Source organism: Salmo trutta, chromosome 25, assembly GCF_901001165.1.
Source record: "Salmo trutta chromosome 25, fSalTru1.1, whole genome shotgun sequence".
NCBI lineage: Eukaryota > Metazoa > Chordata > Actinopteri > Salmoniformes > Salmonidae > Salmo > Salmo trutta.
The window spans coordinates 3405060-3431596 of NC_042981.1; the positions used below are offsets into that span (position 1 = coordinate 3405060).

At 45.1% G+C, this 26537-nt stretch overlaps 1 gene segment (V, D, J or C); it reads right to left on the minus strand.

Annotated features, from left to right (window-relative positions):
• Positions 1 to 26102, minus strand: part of LOC115161856 (T-cell receptor beta-2 chain C region-like) — a 75291-nt gene extending 49189 nt beyond the window's left edge. Inside the window, 3 exon segments of the C gene segment in view lie at positions 21941 to 21953; positions 25530 to 25829; positions 26019 to 26102. Of these exon segments, the coding sequence occupies positions 21941 to 21953; positions 25530 to 25829; positions 26019 to 26067 (362 nt within the window).
• Positions 26103 to 26537: the final 435 nt, after the last annotated feature.

Here is a 26537-nt window from a genome sequence, read left to right on the forward strand (position 1 = left end):
GCCTCTCTGCCTTGGCTGCTTCTATTTCCCACTGCGGGCGGCGATACTCCCCAGCCTGATGCCAAGGTCCGGCCCCGTCCAGAACTTCCTCCCAAGTCCACTTCTCCCGCCAGTCCAACTCGAACTCCGTCTGCTCCTTCCTCTGCTGCTTGGTCCTTTGGTGGTGGGTGATTCTGTCTCGGTTGTCTTCGTCTTCCGACGATAGTGCGAAATCGTCATCAGAAAATGTGGACCAATACGCAGCAGGTACGTGTATGCTCATTTTTAGATTTATTACCTTTCAAACGAACACTCCAAAACAACAAAACACGCAAATGAACGAACAACAAAACAGTCTGGCAAAGCATAGGGCTTTACACAGAACAATCACCCACAAATCACAAACACAAACACACCCTTATATATGAGACTCTCAATCAAAGGCAGATAGACAACACCTGCCTTCAACTGAGAGTCCCAATCCCAATTAACCAACATAGAAACACACTCACCAGACTAGACATAGAAATACATAAACAGACTATAAACCAAAACCCCGGAAATACTAAATCAAACACCCTTAATCAAAACACACCACCCTGAACCACATAAAACAAATACCCTCTGTCACACCCTGACCAAACTACAAAACAATTAACCTTATATACTGGCCAGGACGTGACAACGTGGCAGAAGTTGTGTGTTGTATGTAGTTTCTAGTTGTTTTGTTTCTGTGTTAGTCTGTGTGACTCCCGATCAGGAACAGCTGGATATCGTTGTTCCTGATTGGGAGTCATATATTAGGTGTGTGTCTTTCTCTTGGGGTTGTGGGTTGTTTTATTTTGCACAGCTGTAAGTAGCGATATAGCCTGTAGAATTGTCGGTTTGTTTGTTATTTTCTTGTTTTTCCATGTTCTCATTATTTAATAAATTATGATGTTGAGCACGCAATCCGCTGCGTATTGGTCTGACAGTGATTTTGAAATATCTTCAGATGATGGTGAAGATCGTGACAGCCTCATAGGGTGTTCTTTTCTCTTCGTCTGGTTTCTCTGTGGTTTCTTCTGCCTTTCTCTTTTCTATATGGAGGTACTAAGGGTAGTTTCTCTCAATATTAATGGGGGAAGGGACAGGAATAAGAGGACTTGGGTATTAGAAGTAATAAAACAGAAAAGGCAATGTAGTTTTCCTACAGGAGACACATAGCGATGAGGCTACTGAGGTTGACTGGGGTATGTGGTGGGAGGGGCAGCATATACTCAGTCATGGTACTAATTTCAGTGCTGGGGTGGCCATTTTGTTTTCTTCAGGCTTAGGGTTGACTGTGGTATCTACAACAGAGATTGTTAAGGGTCGGGTTTTATTGGCCAAGGCAGATGTTAAGTTTATTTTTTTTATGTTTATGCTCCTAATGAGGGTACAGAGCGTATTACTGTATTTGATAAAATAAAGGAAACCTTAAGACAGTGTGACCAAGAGGGGTGTATGGTTTTAGGGGGGGACTGGAACTGTACAGTCGTGGCCAAAAGTTTTGAGAATGACACAAATATTAATTTCCACAAAGTTTGCTGCTTCAGTGTCTTTAGATATTTTTGTCAGATGTTACTATGTAATACTGAAGTATAATTACAAGCATTTCATAAGTGTCAAAGGCTTTTATTGACAATTACATGAAGTTGATGCAAAGAGTCAATATTTGCAGTGTTGACCCTTCTTTTTCAAGACCTCTGCAATCCGCCCTAGCATGCTGGCAATTCACTTCTGGGCCACATCCTGACTGATGGCAGCCCAGTCTTGCATAATCAATGCTTGGAGTTTGTCAGAATGTGTGGGTTTTTGTTTGTCCACCCGCCTCTTGAGGATTGACCGCAAGTTCTCAATGGGATTAAGGTCTGGGGAGTTTCCTGGCCATGGACCCAAAATATCAATGTTTTGTTCCCCGAGCCACTTAGTTATCACTTTTGCCTTATGGCAAGGTGCTCCATCATGCTGGAAAAGGCATTGTTCGTCACCAAACTGTTCCTGGATGGTTGGGAGAAGTTGCTCTTGGAGGATGTGTTGGTACCATTCTTTATTCATGGCTGTGTTCTTAGGCAGAATTGTGAGTGAGCCCACTCCCTTGGCTGAGAAGCAGCCCCACACATGAATGGTCTCAGGATGCTTTACTGTTGGCATGACACAGGACTGATGGTAGCGCTCACCTTGTCTTCTCCGGACAAGCTTTTTTCCAGATTCCCCAAACACTTGGAAAGGGGATTCATCAGAGAAAATGACTTTACCCCAGTCCTCAGCAGTCCAATCCCTGTACCTTTTGCAGAATATCAGTCTGTCCCTGATGTTTTTCCTGGAGAGAAGTGGCTTCTTTGCTGCCCTTCTTGACACCAGGCCATCCCCCAAAAGTCTTTGCCTCACTGTGCTTGCAGATGCACTCACACCTGCCTGCTGCCATTCCTGAGCAAGCTCTGTACTGGTGGTGCCCCGATCCCACAGCTGAATCAACTTTAGGAGACGGTCCTGGCGCTTGCTGGACTTTCTTGGGTGCCCTGAAGCCTTCTTCACAACAATTGAACCGCTCTTCTTGAAGTTCTTGATTATCTGATAAATGGTTGATTTAGGTGCAATTTTACTGGCAGCAATATCCTTGCCTGTGAAGCCCTTTTTTGTGCAAAGAAATGATCACGGCACATGTTTCCTTGCAGGTAACCATGGCTGACAGAGGAAGAACAATGATTCCAAGCACCACCATCCTTTTGAAGCTTCCAGTCTGTTATTCAAACTCAATCAGAATGACAGAGTGATCTCCAGCCTTGTCCTCGTCAACACTCACACCTGTGTTAACGAGAGAATCACTGACATGATGTCAGCTGGTCCTTTTGTGGCAGGGCTGAAATGCAGTGGAAATGTGTTTTTGGGATTCAGTTCATTTGCATGGCAAAGAGGGACTTTGCAAGTAATTGCAATTCATCTGATCACTCTTCATAACATTCTGGACTATATGCAAATTGCCATCATACAAACTGAGGCAGCAGACTTCGTGAAAATGTATATTTGTGTCATTCTCAAAACCTTTGGCCACGACTGTACAGTGGATTTTACTGTTGACCGCACTGCTGAAGAACCCCACCTGCGGTCAGCAACTTGTCTGTCTGGTCTATTAACTGAATTTGAGCTTTCTGACGTGTGGAGAGTAAGGAATGCAAAAGTTAGGCAGTACACATGGCTAAAGGTTAATGAAGGTCGTGTCAGTGCAGCAAGGTTAGACAGGTGGTATGTATCTGATCTCTACTGTAGTAGGGTTGGAAGGTTAGACAGGTTGTATGTATCTGATCTCTACTGTAGTAGGGTTGGAAGGTTAGACAGGTATCTGATCTCTACTGTAGTAGGGTTGGAAGGTTAGACAGGTATCTGATCTCTACTGTAGTAGGGTTGGAAGGTTAGACAGGTATCTGATCTCTACTGTAGTAGGGTTGGAAGGTTAGACAGGTATCTGATCTCTACTGTAGTAGGGATGGAAGGTTAGACAGGTATCTGATCTCTACTGTAGTAGGGTTGGAAGGTTAGACAGGTATCTGATCTCTACTGTAGTAGGGTTGGAAGGTTAGACAGGTATCTGATCTCTACTGTAGTAGGGTTGGAAGGTTAGACAGGTATCTGATCTCTACTGTAGTAGGGTTGGAAGGTTAGACAGGTATCTGATCTCTACTGTAGTAGGGTTGGAAGGTTAGACAGGTATCTGATCACTACTGTAGTAGGGTTGGAAGGTTAGACAGGTATCTGATCTCTACTGTAGTAGGGTTGGAAGGTTAGACAGGTGGTATGTATCTGATCTCTACTGTAGTAGGGTTGGAAGGTTAGACAGGTATCTGATCTCTACTGTAGTAGGGTTGGAAGGTTAGACAGGTGGTATGTATCTGATCTCTACTGTAGTAGGGTTGGAAGGTTAGACAGGTATCTGATCTCTACTGTAGTAGGGTTGGAAGGTTAGACAGGTTGTATGTATCTGATCTCTACTGTAGTAGGGTTGGAAGGTTAGACAGGTATCTGATCTCTACTGTAGTAGGGTTGGAAGGTTAGACAGGTATCTGATCTCTACTGTAGTAGGGTTGGAAGGTTAGACAGGTTGTATGTATCTGATCTCTACTGTAGTAGGGTTGGAAGGTTAGACAGGTATCTGATCTCTACTGTAGTAGGGTTGGAAGGTTAGACAGGTGGTATGTATCTGATCTCTACTGTAGTAGGGTTGGAAGGTTAGACAGGTATCTGATCTCTACTGTAGTAGGGTTGGAAGGTTAGACAGGTGGTATGTATCTGATCTCTACTGTAGTAGGGTTGGAAGGTTAGACAGGTTGTATGTATCTGATCTCTACTATAGTAGGGTTGGAAGGTTAACAGGTATCTGATCTCTACTATAGTAGGGTTGGAAGGTGTGATATTACTCCTGTGTGTTTCTCTGATCACCATATTGTTACTGTTGATATTCACTTGTCCTGTCCATGAAGGTCATCACCTTACTGGTATGTTAATGTTAGGGTCCCCCTTCTTCTCCAGGGGGTTTGCAGTGGGGTTGTGAAGGGCTTAACATTTTGGGGTTGTACCTGAGCTTGGCGAGGTGGGTCAGGAAGTGGGAGGGGCTGTCACAGGCAGTGCTGTCTAGACTGGCCAGGTTGGAGGTGAGCTCCTGTCCCAAGTGTCGTATAGAGGGAGACGGCTGATAATCAACAACCTGGCGGCATCTTCCCTGTGGAATAAACAGACTGTCCTCAACCCACCAGGACAGAGCCTGGTGGAACTGGAGAGCAGGGTGGCTGCTTTCCGACTAAAGGAGGCGTAGAGACTGCTGTACCATACTGATGTCGGCTGGAGCTAACCAGCATGCACGCTGCTGAGGACAGCTGGCGGATTAGGGTTGGACCAGCAGCTGTTCCTCATGAGGTTGGAGGGGCTGAGTACAGCAAGTCTTTTTGAGTTTTACTCTGTGGTACTGAGGGCCTGGCAGCTGCTAAGGCCCACACTAGAAAGGGGGTATGGAGCCTGGGCTGTGGGGGTGGAAGGAGCCTATGTTCCACAACCCAGCAATCCTTTTGAGATCGGTTCAGTCGGCCATCCTGCGGAGGCAACTGATGGCAGCGGGTTTACAAAGGCTGGGTTGTAGAGCCTTCGGTTGACGGGGGGAGGAGGGGTTGAAAAACCCCCGGAAGTCCCTGGCACAACAAATAGGACTAACATTTCTTAGGCTGATGGAGAGATTCCTGGGGGAGGTCCGAGGCACTGTCTGAGCCGGTAAGGGGGACGTTTGACTGGCCAAAGGGGGGAGGGGCCACCAATGTTTCCGCCACTGCAGGTGAGACTGGGGACTGGCAAGGGCTTGTTGGACTTGGTGGATTTTAGGACTTTTGGACCCCCCCCCCCGAGCCTGAGGGAGTTTGAGGGGGTGGGAGGTAAAGCCCTCTACAACCTCTGTGTTAAGATGAGGACGCATTAGGAACCTAACAGGAATGAAGGCACATCAATGACAGGGGAGTATGGTGAGTTTAAGATGGAGGGGGATCTACAAACCAAAGAGGTCAGGGGACCTCCAGTGGAGGGTTCTACATGGAGCCCTGGCCACTAACAGCTGGTTGGCACGGGTCGACCCGGGAGTCGGACAAAGGGTTGTCCTTTCAGTGTCACGAGTGAACCTGTGCATCACGTGTTTCTGTCAGGTTAATGCCAATAACGTCTGTGTGAGAGGTTGGGGGTGGAGTTTACTGTCGGGATGTTCATAATGGTATTTTTATTGAATCTTTATTTAACTACGAACAGGGTCAAAGGTGGGGGGGATAACAGACCTGTTACTATTATAATGGGATGGTCTCTGTGTGCCTTAGGGTGGAAATTGAGTTCTATAAAATGATTTTTTTTTTAAGTGTGGAGATGTTTCAGGAGATATGGTGTGGGGTTAATGAAATGAGGATGTATCATTTAAAGATAGACAAAAAGTGTCTGTATAGCTGGGGAAGATGTTTCAGGAGATATGGTGGGTGTGGGGGTGTTTTTATGAAATGAGGATGTATCATTAAAGATAGACAAAAAGTCAAAAGTCTCTCTCTTTCTCTCCTTCTCTCTCTCTCTCTCTCTTTCTCCTTCTCTTTCTCTCTTTCTCTCTCTCCCTTTTCTCCTCTCTCTCTCACACTCTCCTCTCTCTCACTCTCCTTCTCTCTCACTCTCACTCTCCTTCTCTCTCTCCCCACTTCTCTTTGTCTCTCTCCCTCTTTTCTCTCTCCCTCCCCTTCTCTCTCTCTCAAATCCAGACACACTGTGGACACGGTAGACACATTTAAATGTAGGTTTAGATGCATGACGCGTTGGGAATTCCATGATCAGATCTCTATGATCAGAACACTAAAGCTGCATGAACTGTCAAGTCTAGACAGTGCCTTAGTGTTCGCTGTCAACCACCTGACATCTCATCTCATCTGAACTGACTGGAGAGGAGGAACAGGAAGTGACCTCATCAGTGACGTAATGACAAAATGCAGCGTGGCATCAGACAGCTGTACTGAGACAGTGAATGAGAGAAGGTTTTTGTAGTGTAGACAGGGGAATCTGCAACACTGTGCATAACGAGCAGCACAGAAATACACTGCACTGTGTTGGGATTGTCTCAAGTTGAACATGTTCAGAGAGGCATTCTTTGGGCCGTCTCCACTCAAATCCCCACTCATATTGAAATGCTCTTCATATGAACTCTCAATGGTTTGAGAATTAAAATTCAAATATCCAATGAGTTTCAGTGCTGTTTCTCCTTGTGATTTCTGGTACCACAACATTAGTGTGTAGTCTGTTTTCTGATGGTGGCAGAAGAGCTGAATATTCTCTCCAGGTCTGCTGAAGACTGTAGAGGGAGTCTGGTGAACCTCAACACTGAGACAGAGACCTGAGGAGAGATAGAGAGAAGACATTCATTAGCATATGCATACATAAAAGATGAATATGCATCATACCATATTATTATCTAAAACAAACGATAATTTCCTAGATTATTACCTGTGAGCCAAAAGAGTGTGTAGATGATGAGAGGTTTGTACATGTTGACTGTCATAGATGATCATCAACAACCAACTAATCTGAATCAACCAACAAACCATCTCAACTGGCAGGAGAGGAGGAGGAACAGGAAGTGACAACATCAGAGATGATTATCAACAACCAACTAATCTGAAACAACCAACAAACCATCTCAACTGGCAGGAGAGGAGGAGGAACAGGAAGTGACATCATCAGAGATGATCATCAATAACCAACTAATCTGAATCAACCAACAAACCATCTCAACTGGCAGGAGAGGAGGAGGAACAGGAAGTGACAACATCAGAGATGATTATCAACAACCAACTAATCTGAATCAACCAACAAACCATCTCAACTGGCAGGAGAGGAGGAGGAACAGGAAGTGACATCATCACTGATGTAATGACAAAACCCTGTTAAATTGGCATAATCAAATTCAGACCTCATCAGGCAGGTGTGAGGAAGATGTTTCATTTTATTGTTTAATCTACTGAGACGGTTTTTGTAGTGTAGATGGGGAGTTCTGCAACACTGTGCATAACTAGCATCACATAAACACACTGCGCTGTGTTGGGGTCTACTTACGTTGAAAATGTTCAGATTATTTGTTCACTAGGTAATGATTACACCTTATACATAGTAAGTTTAAGATTTTATTGAAAGGGAATGGAGGGGGGTGGATAAGGTAGCTTGGTGATGCGAAGAGCATGACGCTTGGTAGGAAGGGGTGTGGTTGTCCGTAGGACGTTGAAGAACGAGTGCTCTTGGTGAAGGGATGTGGTTGTCCGTAGGACGTTGAAGAACGAGTGCTCTTGGTGAAGGAATGTGGTTGTCTGTAGGTGCTGGAGGAGCGGTTTGCTCTCGAAGTTGGAGGTGCTTCAGTCGTAAAGGAGTGATGGGATCACATGTATATGTCGGCCACTGTGGATATGAGTTCCTTGTTTCAAACCAACATAGCACTTCCAACTTGTTTATCTTTTCCACAGTGCAGTGGATTTCAAATGTTCTTTGCTTGATGCCTGCCTGGCGAATCCTTTGGTACTTTCAAGAGCATTCTTCCAGTTAGAACACCCTGTTTGGGGGAAGGCCTTGTTCGCCTTAGCATTGGACTCAAAACAGAACTTTCAACATGGGAAACAAAATTGGTGCATCTGCGTGAGTCGAGTATTCCAGCCACTCTCTTCCTATGAAAAAAGTTGCTACTAAATGAATGTTTTTAATGGACAGAAAACCTGCGGTAAGGGTAGGATTCTTGACTAAACTGGGCTTGCTCCTCTGTTCCCAGTTGGTCAGGAACATTAATAAGGGGTGGAGCTATATCCTGGTGGCGCTAGCTGGAATTCAGCAACATCATCACTGCTGGGATTGGCGGTGGCCTTGGTGGTGGTTTGATGCTGCTGCTCATCAATCTATTTAGGCTTTTTTTGGGGGGGAAAGTTTGGCGAAGCCAATTTCTGATATCCATCTTGGCATTGGCAGATTAGCTGGTTTGAGCTAGCTAAATAGGCTAAGACTATTGACACTACCGCTTTTAATAGCTGGCTAAGTAGCTAACTGAACTCTGTAGTGGAGGGAGGGGGGGTGTGAGGCAGAGTTGAGTGAAGCAGCTTCAACGGTAAACTTAACACCGCCCTTATAAATCAAAATATTACAGGTGGAGGCATATCACGCCTACCATAGATGAGAAGCATTTTTCCCCCCGCTTTTTATGGAAAGGAGTCAAACCTAATGACCCCAGTGGCGTTCCAATTCCATAGCCCCCCTACTACACACACCACGGCGCACTCTGTCCATTGTGCAGACATAGCGCAGCGGAGTTAACTTGCTCCAACCTGCCACTAAATCATTTGAACTGTTTTGCTATTTTTATATAGGGACATGAAACTAAAACTGAGGGGGAAACTGAAAGGGCTTTACCTCCTCGTGAAACCGGGTGAAACCGGATATGGTGGGTACGAGAGCAACGACAACAGAGAAGACAAAGTAAAGGAGGGAGCAGGCACACAGAGACACAGGCCAGCAGGGGGACACATAGAAACACAGGCCAGCAGGGGAGACAGAGAGACACAGACCAGCAGGGGGAGACAGAGACACAGGCCAGCAGGGGAGACAGACACAGGCCAGCAGGGGGAGACATAGAGACACAGGCCAGCAGGGGAAGACAGAGACACAGGCCAGCAGGGGGAGACAGAGACACAGGGGGAGACAGAGACAGAGGCCAGCAGGGGGAGACAGAGACACAGGGGGAGACAGAGACACAGGGGGAGACAGAGACACAGGCCAGCAAGGGGATACATAGAGACACAGGCCAGCAGGGGGAGACATAGAGACACAGGCCAGCGGGGGGGAGACAGAGACACAGGCCAGCAGGGGGAAACAGAGACACAGGCCAGCGGGGGGAGACAGAGACACAGGCCAGCAGGGGGAAACAGAGAGACACAGGCCAGCAGGGGGAGACAGAAACACAGGCCAGCAGGGGGAGACAGAGACACAGGCTAGCAGGGGGAGACATAGAGACACAGGCCAGCAGGGGGAGACAGAGACACAGGCCAGCAGGGTGAGACAGAGACACAGGGGGAGACAGAGACAGAGGCCAGCAGGGGGAGACAGAGACAGAGGCCAGCAGGGGGAGACAGAGACTGGGACCAGCAGGGGGAGACAGAGACACAGGCCAGCAGGGGGAGACAGAGACACAGGCCAGCAGGGGGAGACAGAGACACAGGCCAGCAGGGGGAGACAGAGACACAGGCCAGCATGGGGAGACATAGAGGCACAGGCCAGCAGGGGGAGACAGAGACACAGGCCAGCAGGGTGAGACAGAGACACAGGGGGAGACAGAGACAGAGGCCAGCAAAGGGAGACAGAGACAGAGGCCAGCAGGGGGAGACAGAGACTGGGACCAGCAGGGGGAGACAGAGACACAGGCCAGCAGGGGGAGACAGAGACACAGGCCAGCAGGATGAGACAGAGACACAGGCCAGCAGGGGGAGACAGAGACAGGGGCCAGCAGGGGGAGACAGAGACACAGGCCAGCAGGGGGAGACAGAAACACAGGCCAGCTGGAGGAGGTATAGAGACACAAGCCAGCAGGGGGAGACAGAGACACAGGTCAGCAGGGGGAGACAGAGAGACACAGGCCAGCAGGGGGAGACAGAGAGACACAGGTCAGCAGGGGGAGACAGAGACACAGGCCAGCTGGGGGAGACAGAGACACAGGCCAGCAGGGAGAGACAGAGACACAGGCCAGCAGGGGGAGACAGAGACACAGGCCAGCAGGGGGAGACAGAGACACAGGCCAGCAGGTGGAGACAAAGACACAGGCCAGCAGGGGGAGACAGAGAGACACAGGTCAGCAGGGGGAGACAGAGACACAGGCCAGCAGGGGGAGACAGAGACACAGGCCAGGAGGGGGAGACAGAGACAGAGGCAAGCAGGGGGAGACAGAGAGACACAAGCCAGCAGGGGGAGACAGAGACACAGGCCAGCAGGGGGAAACAGAGACACAGGCCAGTAGGGGGAGACAGAGAGACACAGGCCAGCAATGTGAGACAGAGACACAGGCCAGCAGGGTGAGACAGAGACACAGGCCAGCAGGGGGAGACAGAGACAGAGGCCAGGAGGGGGACACATAGAGACACAGGCCAGCAGGGGGAGACAGAGACACAGGCCAGTAGGGGGACACATAGAGACACAGGCCAGCAGGGGGAGACAGAGACACAGGCCAGCAGGGGGAGACAGAGACAAAGGCCATCAGGGGGAGACAGAGACACAGGCCATCAGGGGGAGACAGAGACACAGGCCATCAGGCGGAGACAGAGACACAGGCCAGCAGGGGGAGACAGAGAGACACAGGCCAGCAGGGGGACACATAGAGACACAGGCCAGCAGGGGGAGACAGAGACACAGGCCAGCAGGGGGAGCTGTGGAGTTGTTGTTGGAAACAGCCGGGCCAGCAGGGGGAGTAGACATGGCAGCTCTGCTATCTGGAGACCAGATATGGGATTCTAGGGTGTGACGTCGGGTTTTCGACGCTGGCAGTGGTAGACCTGCTGGCGGGGCTCTCTCGGGCCGAGGGAGCTGGTGTAAAATTAAAACAGCACGGCTTTGGTATCCCCCAGACGAAAAAAGGTTGACTGGTCACGGAGGAACCTTTAAAGGCTGGCCACCGTCCAGTCTGTGATGGTCGCCAGGCGAGACTGGGGATGTAAGGCGCCGGCGAGAGGATCTGGTGCAGCGGGCTGGTGAATGACCTCTCAATGCAGGTAGTCGCTTGGGAGATTAACTGACTTGCATAGTTAAATAAAGGTTAAAAGACAGCTGTACTGTTATATTATATTGGCAGTGAATCAAATCCAGACCTCAGTGCAGGTGTGAGGGAGGTGTTGCTTCAGTATAATCTAGTGAGACAGTGAATGAGAGAAGGTTTTTGTAGTGTAGGCAGGGGAATCTGCAACACTGTGCCTCACTAGCAGCACAGAAATACACTGCACTGTGTTGGGGTTGTCTCAAGTTGAACATGTTCAGAGAAACATTCTTTGGGCCACCTCCACTCAAATCCCCACTCATATTGAAATGCTTTTCATATGAACTCTCAATGGTTGGATTTTTATGATACAAATATCCAATGAGTTTCAGTGCTGTTTCTCCTTGTGATTTCTGGTACCACAACATCATTCTATAGTCTGTTTTCTGATGGTGGCAGAAGAGCTGAATATTCTCTCCAGGTCTGCTGAAGACTGCAGAGGGAGTCTGGTGAACCTCAACACTGAGCGAGAGACCTGAGGAAAGATGGAGAGAAGACATTTTTATAGGTAAGAGACGAAGATACATAATTCCCGTACTGTTCATCTCAACAAGACAATATCTAAGTCAGATTACTGTTATTACCTGAGAGCCAACAGAGTAAGAGTGTTCTGATCATGTTGAGTCTTGAGCTGAACATCAACAACTAACTGACATCTCATCTGAACTGACTGGAGAGGACAAAGAGGGACAGGAAGTGACCTCATCGGCAACAGAATGACAGAATGTTGAGACAGAAATATAATGTCTAGAAAGGATGGCTGCCAGTCCACCCATTATGGCATCATTGACTTGAATGAGGAGGCCTGTTCTACTCATTCTAGCTGTGGTTACAGTATATCGGATCAAATCGAGACCTCAACACAGGTGTGAGGGAGGTGTTCTGTTATTAAAGCCCTTGGTTCACCCCAGACTTGACTGCCCTTCACCAGTGTCACGATCCTCGTCTTCTGACGTTAAGTTGAAGTCACTGTCAGAGAAAGTGGACCAATACGCAGTGGGTTGCGTGCTCATCATCTTAATTTATTAAATGAATGAAAACAAGAAAACAACGAACGACTAGTGACAGTTTCACATGCTATACATTCACTCGCAGTGCGAAATACAACTACCCACGAAACACAAAGACAAACACACCCTACTATATAGGACTCCCAATCAAAGGCAACTCAACACACCTGCCTTCAATTGAGAGCCCAACCCCAATCAACTAAACATAGAAACACAGACATAGACCAGTGACAACCCCCATAAACATACATCAAATACCCTCTGCCACGTCCTGACCAAACTACAATAACCAAATATACTCTATACTGGTCAGGACGTGACAACCAGCACAAAAACATCCTGTGGCGTTCAGCATTAGCATCAAATAGCCCCCGCGATATGCAACTTTTCAGGTAATTCAGGAACCAATTTATTCAGTCAGTTATGAAAGCTTGGAATAGCTTTTTCAAACAGAAAGTTTCAACCTGTTGCACTAATTCCAAAAGTTTTGTGACACTGTAAAGTCCATGGAGAATATGAGCACCTCCTCCCAGCTGCCCACTGCACTGAGGATAGAAACACTGTCACCACCGATAAATCTATGATAATCGATAGTTTCAATAAGCATTTTTTCTACGGTTGGCCATGCTTTCCACCTGGCTACCCCTACCCCGGCCAACATCTCAGCACCCCCTGCGGCAACTTGCCCAAGTCCCCCCCCCGCTTCTCCTTCACCCAAATCCAGACCGCTGATGTTCTGAAAGAGCTGCAAAATCTGGATCCCTACAAATCAGCTGGGCTAGACAATCTGGACCCTCTCTTTCTAAAATGATCCGCCGAAATTGTTGCAACCCCTATTACTAGTCTGTTCAACCTCTCTATCGTATCGTCTGAGATCCCGAAAGATTGGAAAGCTGCCGCGGACATCCCCCTCTTCAAAGGTGGAGACACTTACCGATCACTCTACCTGTACACAGCCAATCTGTAAATAGCACACCCAACTACCTCATCCCCATATTATTACTTACCCTCTTGCTCTTTTGCACCCCAGTACCTCTACTTGCAAATCATCATCTACACATCTATCACCCCAGTGTTAATGCTAAATTGTAATTATTTTGCCTCTGTGGCCTATTTACTGCCTTACCTCCCTACTCTTCTACATTTGCACACGCAGTACATAGATTTTTCTATTGTGCTATTGACAGTACGTTTGTTTATGTGTAACTCCGTGTTGTTGTTTTTGTCGCACTACTTTGCTTTCTCTTGGCCAGGTCGCAGTTGTAAATGAGAACTTGTCTCAACTGGCCTACCTGGTTAAATAAAGGTGGAATAAAAAAATACAGTGGTGAGTTGTATCTCCAGACAGAGGAACAGTTATAGTGGTGAGTTGTATCTCCAGACAGAGGAACAGTTATAGTGGTGAGTTGTATCTCCAGACAGAGGAACAGTTATAGTGGTGAGTTGTATCTCCAGACAGAGGAACAGTTATAGTGGTGAGTTGTATCTCCAGAGGAACAGTTATAGTGGTGAGTTGTATCTCCAGAGGAACAGTTATAGTGGTGAGTTGTATCTCCAGACAGAGGAACAGTTATAGTGGTGAGTTGTATCTCCAGACGAACAGTTATAGTGGTGAGTTGTATCTCCAGACAGAGGAACAGTTATAGTGGTGAGTTGTATCTCCAGAGGAACAGTTATAGTGGTGAGTTGTATCTCCAGACAGAGGAACAGTTATAGTGGTGAGTTGTATCTCCAGACAGAGGAACAGTTATAGTGGTGAGTTGTATCTCCAGAGGAACAGTTATAGTGGTGAGTTGTATCTCCAGACAGAGGAACAGTTATAGTGGTGAGTTGTATCTCCAGACAGAGGAACAGTTATAGTGGTGAGTTGTATCTCCAGAGGAACAGTTATAGTGGTGAGTTGTATCTCCAGAGGAACAGTTATAGTGGTGAGTTGTATCTCCAGAGGAACAGTTATAGTGGTAAGTTGTATCTCCAGACAGAGGAACAGTTATAGTGGTGAGTTGTATCTCCAGACAGAGGCACAGTTATAGTGGTGAGTTGTATCTCCAGACAGAGGAACAGTTATAGTGGTGAGTTGTATCTCCAGAGGAACAGTTATAGTGGTGAGTTGTATCTTGTGGTGGCTAATTTCCGCATTACCAAATGAGTTACAAACACACCAGTCCGAGTTAAACTACATCTTTAATACTTAAGATACTTTTGCAAAAGTACTTGACCTTCAATAATGCACTCTCTCGAATGAACCAGGAAGGTGATTACTCAATGGCTACAGGGATCTTTTATAGCAATGATACACCCCCTTCAAAGTACATTGACAAACCACAGATACTTAGTAAAAGTTCACAAAGGTTAAGTTTTGTATGACAGATATCAATAAAACACATCAGACAGTAACTGCTATGTCAACAGGATTAATGGTATAGCCCAGTATCTGGTCTCCTTAGAACCGTCCCTCCCTGGTACGGTATTGAACAGAACTATTTCATCGAATGGCATATATCAATTGTCAACTCTAGATACTCCCATCTCAAGCAATACCCCTCTTGACCCCACTCCTGGACAGGCTCACTGGGGGGAGTGAGCCTCTAGGCCATATATTATCACAGGATAAGTGTGAGATCTAAGAGAGGACATACAAGGGTCCATTTACTGCCATAATCCTCCCCACAATAAAGAAAAGGAGGGAGTGACTTGCTCACAGACATTGTGGAAAAAAGTCATTGGTTCCCCATTAATCACGCCATCCCTTCACATGGTTTAAGAATAGGTAAAGACACATTCCCATATAAAAGACAAGTCTGACCTCTCCCCTCTCTGGGCCCCAAGTGACTGAGCCCCAGCAAAGGGAAACGTGCAACTGAAACATACCAGAGTCCAAAGGACACTTTCTAATGACAAGTATCTCACATAAGCATATTATACTAATAAAACATCTGTCACGTCCTGGCCAGGATAAGGGTTAATTAGTATTGTAGTTTGGTCAGGACGTGACAGAGGGTATTTGTTTTATGTGGTTCAGGGTGGTGTGTTTGTTTAAAGGGTGTTTGATGTAGTATTTCCGGGGTTGTGGTTTATAGTCTATGTTTATGTATTTCTATGTGTAGTCTGGTGAGAGTGTTTCTATGTTGTGTTGATTGGGGTTGGGACTCTCAGTTGAAGGCAGGTGTTGTCTATCTGCCTTTGATTGAGAGTCCCATATATTGGGGTGTGTTTGTGGTTGTTATTTGTGGGTGATTGTTCTGTGTTGAGCCTTAGGCTTTGCCAGACTGTTTGTTGTTCGTTCGTTAGTTCTCGTGTTTTTTTGTTATTTTTGTATTCAATTTTTGAAAATAAATAATCATTTAAGATGAGCATACACATACCTGCTGCGTATTGGTCCTCCTTCACCGACGACAACCGTGACAACATCTTAATTATCTATGTTACCCAACTAATTCTGATTCATCCACGACACTAATCTGATAGATTGTTACCTAAATCTAATAGATTCTAAAAACAGCTGAATAGCAATTATCGATAGAACTTTGGAAATCATCACAATTGATAACTTTCAATTTAATGATTATTGTCAGGATGTGGATGGCAATATGGTGTCTGAATGGATTTTTGAAATGTTTTAGTCAACAGGTGAAAGTGAGTGGTGCCCGCCCGGCTACAGCGGCTGTAAGGGATGCATGTGGGATATTTGGAGCAGAGGTATAAATAGTTGAATGGGAGATGTTTTTAACCATTTCTAATTAATATTAATACATTTTATAGTTTGGGAAACAACAGTGAATTTAACCCTTGTGTTGTCTTCAGGGTTAACAATGACCCGCCACTATGTTTAACCTCTCTAGGGTATGTGGGACGAAATCGTCCCACCTACTCAACAGCCAGTGGAATCCCGTGGCGTGATTTTCAAATACCTTACAAATGCTATTACTTCAATTTCTCAAACATATGACTATTTTACAGCATTTTAAAGACAAGACCATCGTTAATCTAACCACACTGTCCGATTTCAAAAAGGCTTTACAACGAAAGCAAAACATTAGATTATGTCAGCAGAGTACCCAGCCAGAAATAATCAGACACCCATTTTTCAAGCTAGCATATAATGTCACAAAAACCAAAACCACAGCTAAATGCAGCACTAACCTTTGCGATCTTCATCAGATGACACTCCTCGGACATTATGTTATACAATACATGCATGTTTTGTTCAATCAAGTTCATATTTATATCAAAACCCAGCTTTTACATTAGCATGTGACGTTCAGAACTAGCATACCCACCGCAAACTTCCGGTGAATTTACTAAATTACTCACGATAAACGTTCACAAAAAACACACAATTATTTTAAGAATTATAGATACAGAACTCAGGTGTCCGATTTTAAAATAGCTTTTCGGCAAAAGCACATTTTGCAATATTCTGAGTAGAATTTTTATGCGATTTTTCTCGTAAAAAAGCGATAATATTCCGACCGGGAAACCCTGGTTTCGTTCAAAGACTCAAAGTTGAAAATGGCCTCTTCACGTGCACGCGCGCCAGTCTCATTGTTCTCAGATCGACCACTTACCAAATGCGCTATTATTTTTCAGCCATGGGCTGCAAAGTCATCATTCAACGTTCTGGCGCCTTCTGAGAGCCTATGGGAGCCATAGGAAGTGTCACGTTACAGCAGAGATCCTCAGTTTTCAATAAAGAGAGTGTAGAAGGCCAAGACATGGTCAGAGAGGGCACTTCCTGTACAGAATCTTCTCAGGTTTTGGCCTGCCATATGAGTTCTGTTATACTCACAGACACCATTCAAACAGTTTTAGAAACTTTAGGGTGTTTTCTATCCAAATCAAACAATTATATGCATATTCTAGTTTCTGGGCAGTAGTAATAACCAGATTAAATCGGGTACGTTATTTATCCGGATGTGAAAATACTGCCCCCTACCCTAGAGAGGTTAACAGCAGAGAAAACCCCCTAAATGATATTTTTTAAACTTGAAATTTGATGACTTTTCCTAGTGAACGCAAAATTAGAAAGTGAAACATCGCGTTTGTTCATAAGCTGTACACCACCAAGGTACAAAGATTGTCTTAGGGTCATTTTTGACCCGGCAGTTATAAAATAATTTACACACCACAAAAACCACAAACACACACCACACACACACACACACACACACACACACACACACACACACACACACACACACACACACACACACACACACACACACACACACACACACACACACACACACACACACAATGAGAAATTTAGATGATGTGTGCTACTGATTGAACTCAGCCAGCAGCTCCTGAAGAGGAAGATCAACATGGTTGGCACAGTTAGAAAGAACAAGCCCTGAGCTCCCACCTGCACTCCTCGCAACAAGGGGAGAGAGGCCTTCTCATCAAAGTTTGCCTTCACCCCCACCACCACTCTAGTTTCTTACCTCCCAAAGAGGAACAAGAATGTGGTCCTCCTGAGCACACTGCACAAAACGGCTGAGATCAGTGATCATGAGGACAGGAAGCCAGCCATCACCCTGGACTACAACCACAACAAAGGAGGTGTGGACAACCTGGACAAGGTGATTGGAACTTACAGCTGCAGGAGAATGACTGCCCGCTGGGACCTGGTCATCTTCCATAACATCATGGATGTGTCCTCATACAATACATTTGTGATATGGAACAAGATCAACCCTACCTGGATGCCTGATAAGCGGAACAAGAGGAGGGTGTTCCTGGAGCAGCTGGGAAAGGCACTTGTAACCCCACACATTCATAGAAGGGAGCGCCTGCCCTGCACAGTAGCCTCTGCAGCGCTTGTGAAAGCAGTTTAGGGGGCTGAATCTTGTCCTGATCACCTGAGGCTGCAGCTGGGGCAGGCAAGAGGAGGAGATGCCAATTCTGCCCCCCAAAGAAGGACTGTAAAACAAATACTATGTGCTGCACATGTGAGAAATACAACTACATGCACAAGTACTTGCATACTGTCCTATATGTGCTAATTAGAGTCGATTGATTTATGTTCTTCATGATTGTCACGTCCTGGCCAGTATATAAGGTTAATTGTTTTGTAGTTTGGTCAGGGCGTGACAGAGGGTATTTGTTTTATGTGGTTCAGGGTGGTGTGTTTGTTCAAAGGGGGGTTTGATTTAGTATTTCCGGGGTTTTCGGTTGATGTTCTATGTTTATGTATTTCTATGTGTAGTCTGGTGAGTGTGTTTCTATGTTGTGCTGATTGGGGTTGGGACTCTCAGTTGAAGGCAGGTGTTGTCTATCTGCCTTTGATTGAGAGTCCCATATATTAGGGTGTGTTTGTTTGTTATTCGTGGGTGATTGTTCTGTGTTGAGCTTAGGCTTTGCCAGACTGTTTGTTGTCGTTCGTTCGTTCGTTTCTCGTGTTTGTTATTTTTGTATTCATTTTTTGAAGTTAATAAATCATCAAAATGAGCATACACGTACCTGCTGCGTATTCGTCCTCCTTTTCAGACGACGATTTCGCATTATCGTCGGAAGACGAAGACAACCGTGACAATGATTTTTGTTTTGTATCTATTATCTTATTATATTCTTATTTATTGTTGTTATTTATACACCTTGTGGGTGGGTGGCAATGGTTAAAAAAATGGGAGAAGACTAGTATTGTGTTGTTTAATTCTTCATTGTACAATATATAAGAATATATCATTATGTTGCCAAAAACGTTCAAGACTGTTATTGTTTCCCTTCAATAAAATGCACTCAAAACGACTTTCTGCACATTTCTGCTACTTTCTTAGGCTATACAAGTGCTATCAGTACTTCTGGATACGATACGCATGTTTCTATCAAGAATTCATGCCCAAATGCAGTAAACTCAATTAAGATTAATACTTTTTAGGACTGATTATTATCTGTGGTGAGACTAGATCATAACAAGGTGTTTTAGCTGGTGAGAGTGTGTTCCACCTGCTGATACCACAGTATGGTGTTGTAGCTGGGGAGAGTGTGTTCCACCTGCTGATACCACAGTATGGTGTTGTAGCTGGGGAGAGTGTGTGAACAGGACAGGACAGCAGTTTCTCCAGAACTCTGAAATACTGAAGATGGAGACTGAAGAACGCTGGAACAGAGGAGTTCAACAGTTACAGAAGAGGAGAGAGAGACCTGTTTGTTATAACTACTGTAGTCATTCAGGAAATATATGGATTTATAGAGTATTTTAGACAGTATCTAATCTGTGTTCAAGAATAATCAAGAGATTCACGTTCAGAGGTGAAAAATATCCAACAGTGAAAGATTCTTAGTTCAACACTGAGTCAAGATGAACATTCAAAAGGACATGGATCTTCAACTCTCAGACTCCTTACTACACACCATAGTTTACTGTGGTACTGTGTCTGGTGAGTCCACATGGATTTGTTGAGCTGTAACTCCACCTACAGGAAAGACATGATATCATACCATACTGTATCATGGTCTCCTGTATATCAGAGGGAACCTCCCCTTTCTGTTAGACCAGCTGGTGAGTGTTTTGGCATTGAATCAGAGTCAGATACAGTGTGATGTTAATACAGGTGTGATTAGTCTACAGTACACCAGGGAGGAGGTTTTTGTAGAGCAGAGAGAGAGATCTGACGCACTGTGTAAACTAGCAGCACAGTAATACACAGCACTGCTATTTGGAGTTAGTTGATTGATGGTTAAGGTGCTGGTACCACCTGCATTAGCATCTCCTTCTATACCAAATCCAGCCTCAGGAAATCCAGCTTTCTCAACCATGTATCCTAATAGCACCAATTCTCTGTAGTTGGATTGCTTGTACCAGAGGATACGATTATAGCTTGATATACTATGTGAACACTCCATCTTAGCCGACTCTCCCGGGTTCTTGTACAGGGATGCAGGATTCTGGTAGACCTGGTTACTGAGAGAAGAACCTGGAGAGAGAGACAGAGACAGAGAAGGAGAAAGAGAGAGACAGAAAGAGGTGAAACAACATAAAGAAACATATTGACCTGAAACATAAAACCAATCAAATGAGTATATTAGTAGTTGATGAAATCAATGATCTGAATACCTGCAGCCCAGGCTGTGTAACCCATGGTGATGGAGATAAGAATTGTGATCATGTTGACTCACTGTTAAGGAGACAGAAAGAATGAGACAGACAAACCACTCCACATGAATTAGAGGTGGCTTCTCATCAACTCATCTCAGTGATCTTATAGAGGGATGCTGCCTCCTTACGAGAACATCTAAAACATCAGAGACCTGAGATGAACCCTGCAGGAGGAGTCTATGTGGGACAGGAAGCAGGGTTTAGTAGAGCAGAGAGGGAGATCTGATGCACTGCTATCTGGAGGTAGTTTATTGAGGTAAAGGACAATTTCACCCATTTTGAATGTTATATTATTTTTGTCCATCTCTTAGTGATGTTCTATTGATTCCCTTGGTCATTTCATGTTTTTATGTGTATCTGAGTTATTGGTGTTTAAGCGGTCAGAAATCCATCCGGTATGATGTAGTACTGTGGTAAAGTCTCTCTCAGTATGATGTAGTACTGTGGTAAAGTCTCTCTCTCAGTATGACGTAGTACTGTGGTAAAGTCTCTCTCAGTATGATGTAGTACTGTGGTAAAGTCTCTCTCAGTATGACGTAGTACTGTGGTAAAGTCTCTCTCTGTATGACGTAGTACTGTGGTAAAGTCTCTCTCACTACACTGGAAGTTAATAGGAATATGAATTGTAGATCACTAAAACGTCTATAATACATGTCAGATTACAATACTGGCTGATGTCATCACTCAGGAGGATGTCTTCTCTCCAATGAGCCATTGATCATATTTTTATGATATTCCTACCTGGAGAGATGTGTAATTTAACGTGTAATTTCTCCTGCACATTTCTCCTATTCGTCTGTCTCTTCAGTCCAGGGTGCTTTGCATGGTGCCGTTGCCAAAGATATTAGAGAAAGGAGATAGGAATCCCATTGGGCAATGAATGGAGGAACGTATAACGCCCCACCCAGCAGTCTGTCGATTGTTCTGGACTCCTTTACTGCCGACACGGAGCCCCACCGATCCATCACGACTGGTCTGCCGACGTATCCGGACGAGGGGGTTTCTACAGGCTCTTCGGGTTGCGATGTCCCCCGCAGGCCCATCTGCTAGCCTACTAGGCACGGCCTGCTAGCTGTTTCAATCGCCGTGTCTCCAGCTCGCCTAGCTACTCACTGGACCCTATGATCACTCGGCTACACATGACCCTCCCTAATGTCAATATACCTTGTCTACTGCTGTTTTGGTTAGTGATTATTGTCTTATTTCACTGTAGAGCCTTCAGCCATGTTCAATATGCCTTATTTAGCCTTTTTGTTCCACCCCCCACATATGCGGTGAACTCACCTGGCTTAAATGGTGCCTCTAGAGACAAAACCTCTCTCATCATCACTCAAAGCCTAGGTTTACATCCACTGTACTCCCATCCTACCATACCCTTGTCTGTACATTATGCCTTGAATCTATTCCTCCGCGCCCAGAAATCTGCTCCTTTTACTCTCTGTTCCGAACGCACTAGACGACCGGTTCTTATAGCCTTTAGCCGTACCCTTATCCCACTCCTCCTCTGTTCCTCTGGTGATGTGGAGGTTAATCCAGGCCCTGCAGCGCCTAGCTCCACTCCTATTCCCCAGGTGCTCTCATTTGTTGACTTCAGTAACCGTAAAAGCCTTGGTTTCATGCATGTTAACATTAGAAGCCTCCTCCCTAAGTTTGTTTTATTCACTGCTTTAGCACACTCCGCCAACCCGGATATCCTAGCCATGTCTGAATCCTGGCTTAGGAAGGCCACCAAAAATCCTGAAATTTCCATCCCTAACTATAACATTTTCCGACAAGATAGAACTGCCAAAGGGAGCAGAGTTGCAATCTACCGCAGACATAGACTGCAGAGTTCTGTCATACTCTCCAGGTCTGTGCCCAAAAAATTTTAGCTTCTACTTTTAAAAATCCACTTTTCCAGAAACAAGTCTCTCACCGTTGCTGCTTGTTATAGACCCCCTTCAGCCCCCTGCTGTGCCCTGGACACCATATGTGAATTGATCACCCCCATCTATCTTCAGAGTTCGTGCTGTTAGGTGACCTAAACTGGGACATGCTTAACACCCCGGCAGTCCTACAATCTAAGCTAGATGTCCTCAATCTCACACAAATTATCAAGGAACCTACCAGGTACAACCCTAAATCTGAAAACATGGGCACCCTCTTAGATATCATTCTGACCAACTTGCCCTCTAAATACACCTCTGCTGTCTTCAACCAGGATCTCAGCGATCACTGCCTCATTGCCTGCGTGTGTAATGGGTCCGCAGTCAAATGACCACCCCGCATCACGGTCAAACGCTCCCTAAAACACTTCAGTGAGCACAACTTTCTAATCGACTTTGCCCGGGTATCCTGGAAGGATATTGACCTCGTTCCGTCAGTAGAAGATGCCTTGTTGCTCTTCTAAAGTGCTTTCCTCACCATCTTAAATAAGCATGCCCCGTTCAAAAAACGTAGAACTAGGAACAAATATAGCCCTTGGTTCACTCCAGACCTGTTTCCCCTTGACCTGCACAATAATATCCTGTGGCGTTCTGCATTAGCATCGAATTGCCCCCGCGATATGCAACTTTTCAGGGAAGTTAGGAACCAATATACTCAGTCTGTTAGGAAAGCTAAGGATAGCTTTTCAAACAGAAATTTTCATCCTGTTGCACTAATTCCAAAAGGTTTTGGGACACTGTAAAGTCCATGGAGAATATGAGCACCTCCTCCCAGCTGCCCACTGCACTGAGGATAGGAAACACTTTCACCACCGATAAATCGACGGTAATCGATAGTTTCATTAAGCATTTTTCTACGGCTGGCCATGCTTTCCACCTGGCTACCCCTAACCCGGCCAACGTCTCAGCACCACCTGCAGCAACTTGCTCAAGTCCCCCCCGCTTCTCCTTCACCCAAAGCCAAACAGCTGATGTTCTGAAAGAGCTGCAAAATCTGGATCCCTACAAATCAGCTGGGCTAGACAATCTGGACACTCTCTTTCTAAAATGATCCTCCGAAATTGTTTCAACCTCTATTACTAGCCTATTCAACCTCTCTATCGTATCGTCTGAGATCCCCAAAGATTGGAAAGCTGCCGTGGTCATCCCCCTCTTCAAAGGGGGAGACACTTACCGATCACTGTACCTATACACAGCCAATCTGTAAATAGCACACCCAATTGCATCCTCCCCATATTATTACTTACCCTCCTGCTCTTTTGCACCCCAGTATCTCTACTTGCAAATCATCATCTGCACATCTATCACCCCAATGTTAATGTTAAATTGTAATTATTTTGCCTCTGTGGCCTATTTATTGCCTTAGCTCCCTACTCTTCTACATTTGCTCACACTACATAGATTTTTCTATTGTGTTATTGACTGTATGTTTGTTTATGTGTAACTCTGTGTTGTTGTTTTTGTCGCACCTCTTTACTTTAACTTGGTCAGGTCGAAGTTGTAAATGAGAACTTGTTCTCAACTGGCCTAAATAAAGGTGAAATAAAAATATTATAAAAAACAGTGGTGAGTTGTATCTCCAGACAGAGGAACCGTTATAGTGGTGAGTTGTATCTCCAGAGGAACAGTTATAGTGGTGAGTTGTATCTCCAGAGGAACAGTTATAGTGGTGAGTTGTATCTCCAGACAGAGGAACAGTTATAGTGGTGAGTTGTATCTCCAGAGCAACAGTTATAGTGGTGAGTTGCATCTCCAGAGGAACAGTTATAGTGGTGAGTTGTATCTCCAGACAGAGGAACAGTTATAGTGGTGAGTTGTATCTCCAGAGGAACAGTTATAGTGGTGAGTTGTGTGTGCTTAGGGTTGTTGTCCTGTTGGAAGGTGAACCTTTGCCCCAGTCTGAGGTCTTGAGCACTCTGGAGCAGGTTTTCATCAAGGATCTCTCTGTACGTTGCACCGTTCATCTTTCCCTCGATCCTGACTAGTTTCCCAGTCCCTGCCTCTGAAAAACATCCCCACAGTATGATGCTGCCACCACCATGCTTCAATAGAGGGATGGTGCCAAGTTTCCTCCAGACGTGACTCTTGGATTCAGGCCAAAGAGTTGAATAATGGTTTCATCAGACCAGAGAATCTTGTTTCTCATGGTCTGAGAGTCCTTTAGGTGCCTTTTGGCAAACTCCAAGTGGGCTGTCATGTGCCTTTTACTGAGGAGTGGCTTCCGTCTGGTCATTCTACCATAAAATCCTGATTGGTGGAGTGCCGCAGAGATGGTTGTCCTTCTGGAAGGTACTCACATCGCCACAGAGGAACTCTAGACCATGGGGTTCTTGGTCACCTCCCTGGTCAAAGTTGCAAGTTCGAATCCCTGAGCTGACAAGATACAAAATCTGTCGTTTTGCCACTGAACAAGGCAGTTAACCCACTGTTCCTAGGCCGTCATTGAAAATAAGAATTTGTTCTTAACTGATTTGCCTAGTAAAATAAAGGTAAAGAAAAAAAAGAAGGAAAAAAAGGCCCTTCTCCCCCAATTGCTCAGTTTGGCTAGGCTGCCAGCTCTAGTTTTTTAATAAAAAATATATTTTATTTAACCTGGCAAGTCAGTTAAGAACAAATTCTTATTTATAATGATGGCCTACACCGACCAATTGAGCGCCTCCCTATGGGACTCCCAATCCTAGATACGAACCAGGGTGTCTGTACTGAGATGCAGTGCCTTAGACCGCTGCGCCACTCGGGAGGTATAGTCTTGGTGGTTCCAAATTTCTTCCATTTAAGAATGATGGTGGCCACTGTGTTCTTGGGGACCATCAATGCTGCAGACATTTTTTGGTACCCTTTCCCAGATCTGTGCCAATCCTGTCTCGGAGCTCAAAGGACAATTCCTTCAACTTCATGGCTTGGTTTTTGCTCTGACATGCACTGTCAACTGTGGGATCTTTGTCAATATGTGGTATTGCTGAGGATTGTTTATTTATTTAATCCATTTAAGAATAAGGCTGTCACATAACAAAATGTGGAAAAAGTCAAGGTGTCTAAACATTTCGGAAATCACTGTATATGTATGTGATGAGACCATCTCTTTACATATTATATTACATCCTGTTGAAATACTGGGGTTTTTGTACAGCTGTACTTGTTGTCTGTATCACTGTGTTAACTCACAGCACAGAAGTACATGCCGCTGTCTCCTGCCTCCAACTTCTTCACTGTGAAAGATCCACTCTTAGCTGTAGTCTTAATAGTTGGATATTTGTCTTCACTGAAGTCTCCATAGTCTGGTCTGTTATAAGTACTTGTGTAAACTACCTGCTTCATTCCCTCTCCTGGAAGCTGTCTGTACCAGTACATCTGGAAGTAGCTTAGACCCTTAGTGTGACTGCAGTTCATCTGAGAATCACTGTCTTTCAATCCCCAGAGTATGGTGGGTATCTGAGTGACTTCACTCCCCTCAACAAGACCTGTAAGGATACAGTGAGAATGAAATCAATAGAGTTAGGTACAGTTAGACCTGAATACATCAAGACTCAGGTGAAGTGAACATGTGCTTGGAAACATCAATATATATATCTAGAGAAGACCATCATTGTAAATAGGACTTTTTTTCTTCACTTTCCTGGTTAAATAAATGAAACATTATGGAACTGTACCTGCAGCACAGAGCAGTGAGACAGTAACAGTGAAGAGAAATGTGAACATGTTTGATCACGTTATATGTGAAAGTGCTGGAAAGAGTCTGGTATCAATGTATATAAAACAAGAGGAGTGTCACATAGATGAATAGATGAAAATCAGTAGACCACGGCAGGTTCCACCATATTCAACATGTCAGTGAAGTGGGAGGGACTGATGATCTGAATACATCATGCTAATTAGTGGTTCAGACTGTAGAGACATTCACATTATTAAAGTTAGAGGTCCCCCTACAGTCCATGATGAGACCATCAGCTCTTTACATATTATATTCTATCCTATAGAGCTCGCCAGCTTGTAGTCCTAAAACACGTAAATGAGTCAGCATTTTCTACCTCTTGTTCGTTGACCATTGCTACGGGAGAAATGAAGGGGGGAAATAATGGGGTTTTGGCATATAAGGTCTGAAGTTAAAACAGGTTTTGGAGATATTATATGTGTTTTGTCCTATGCAATAACTTAAGGATCTGACATTT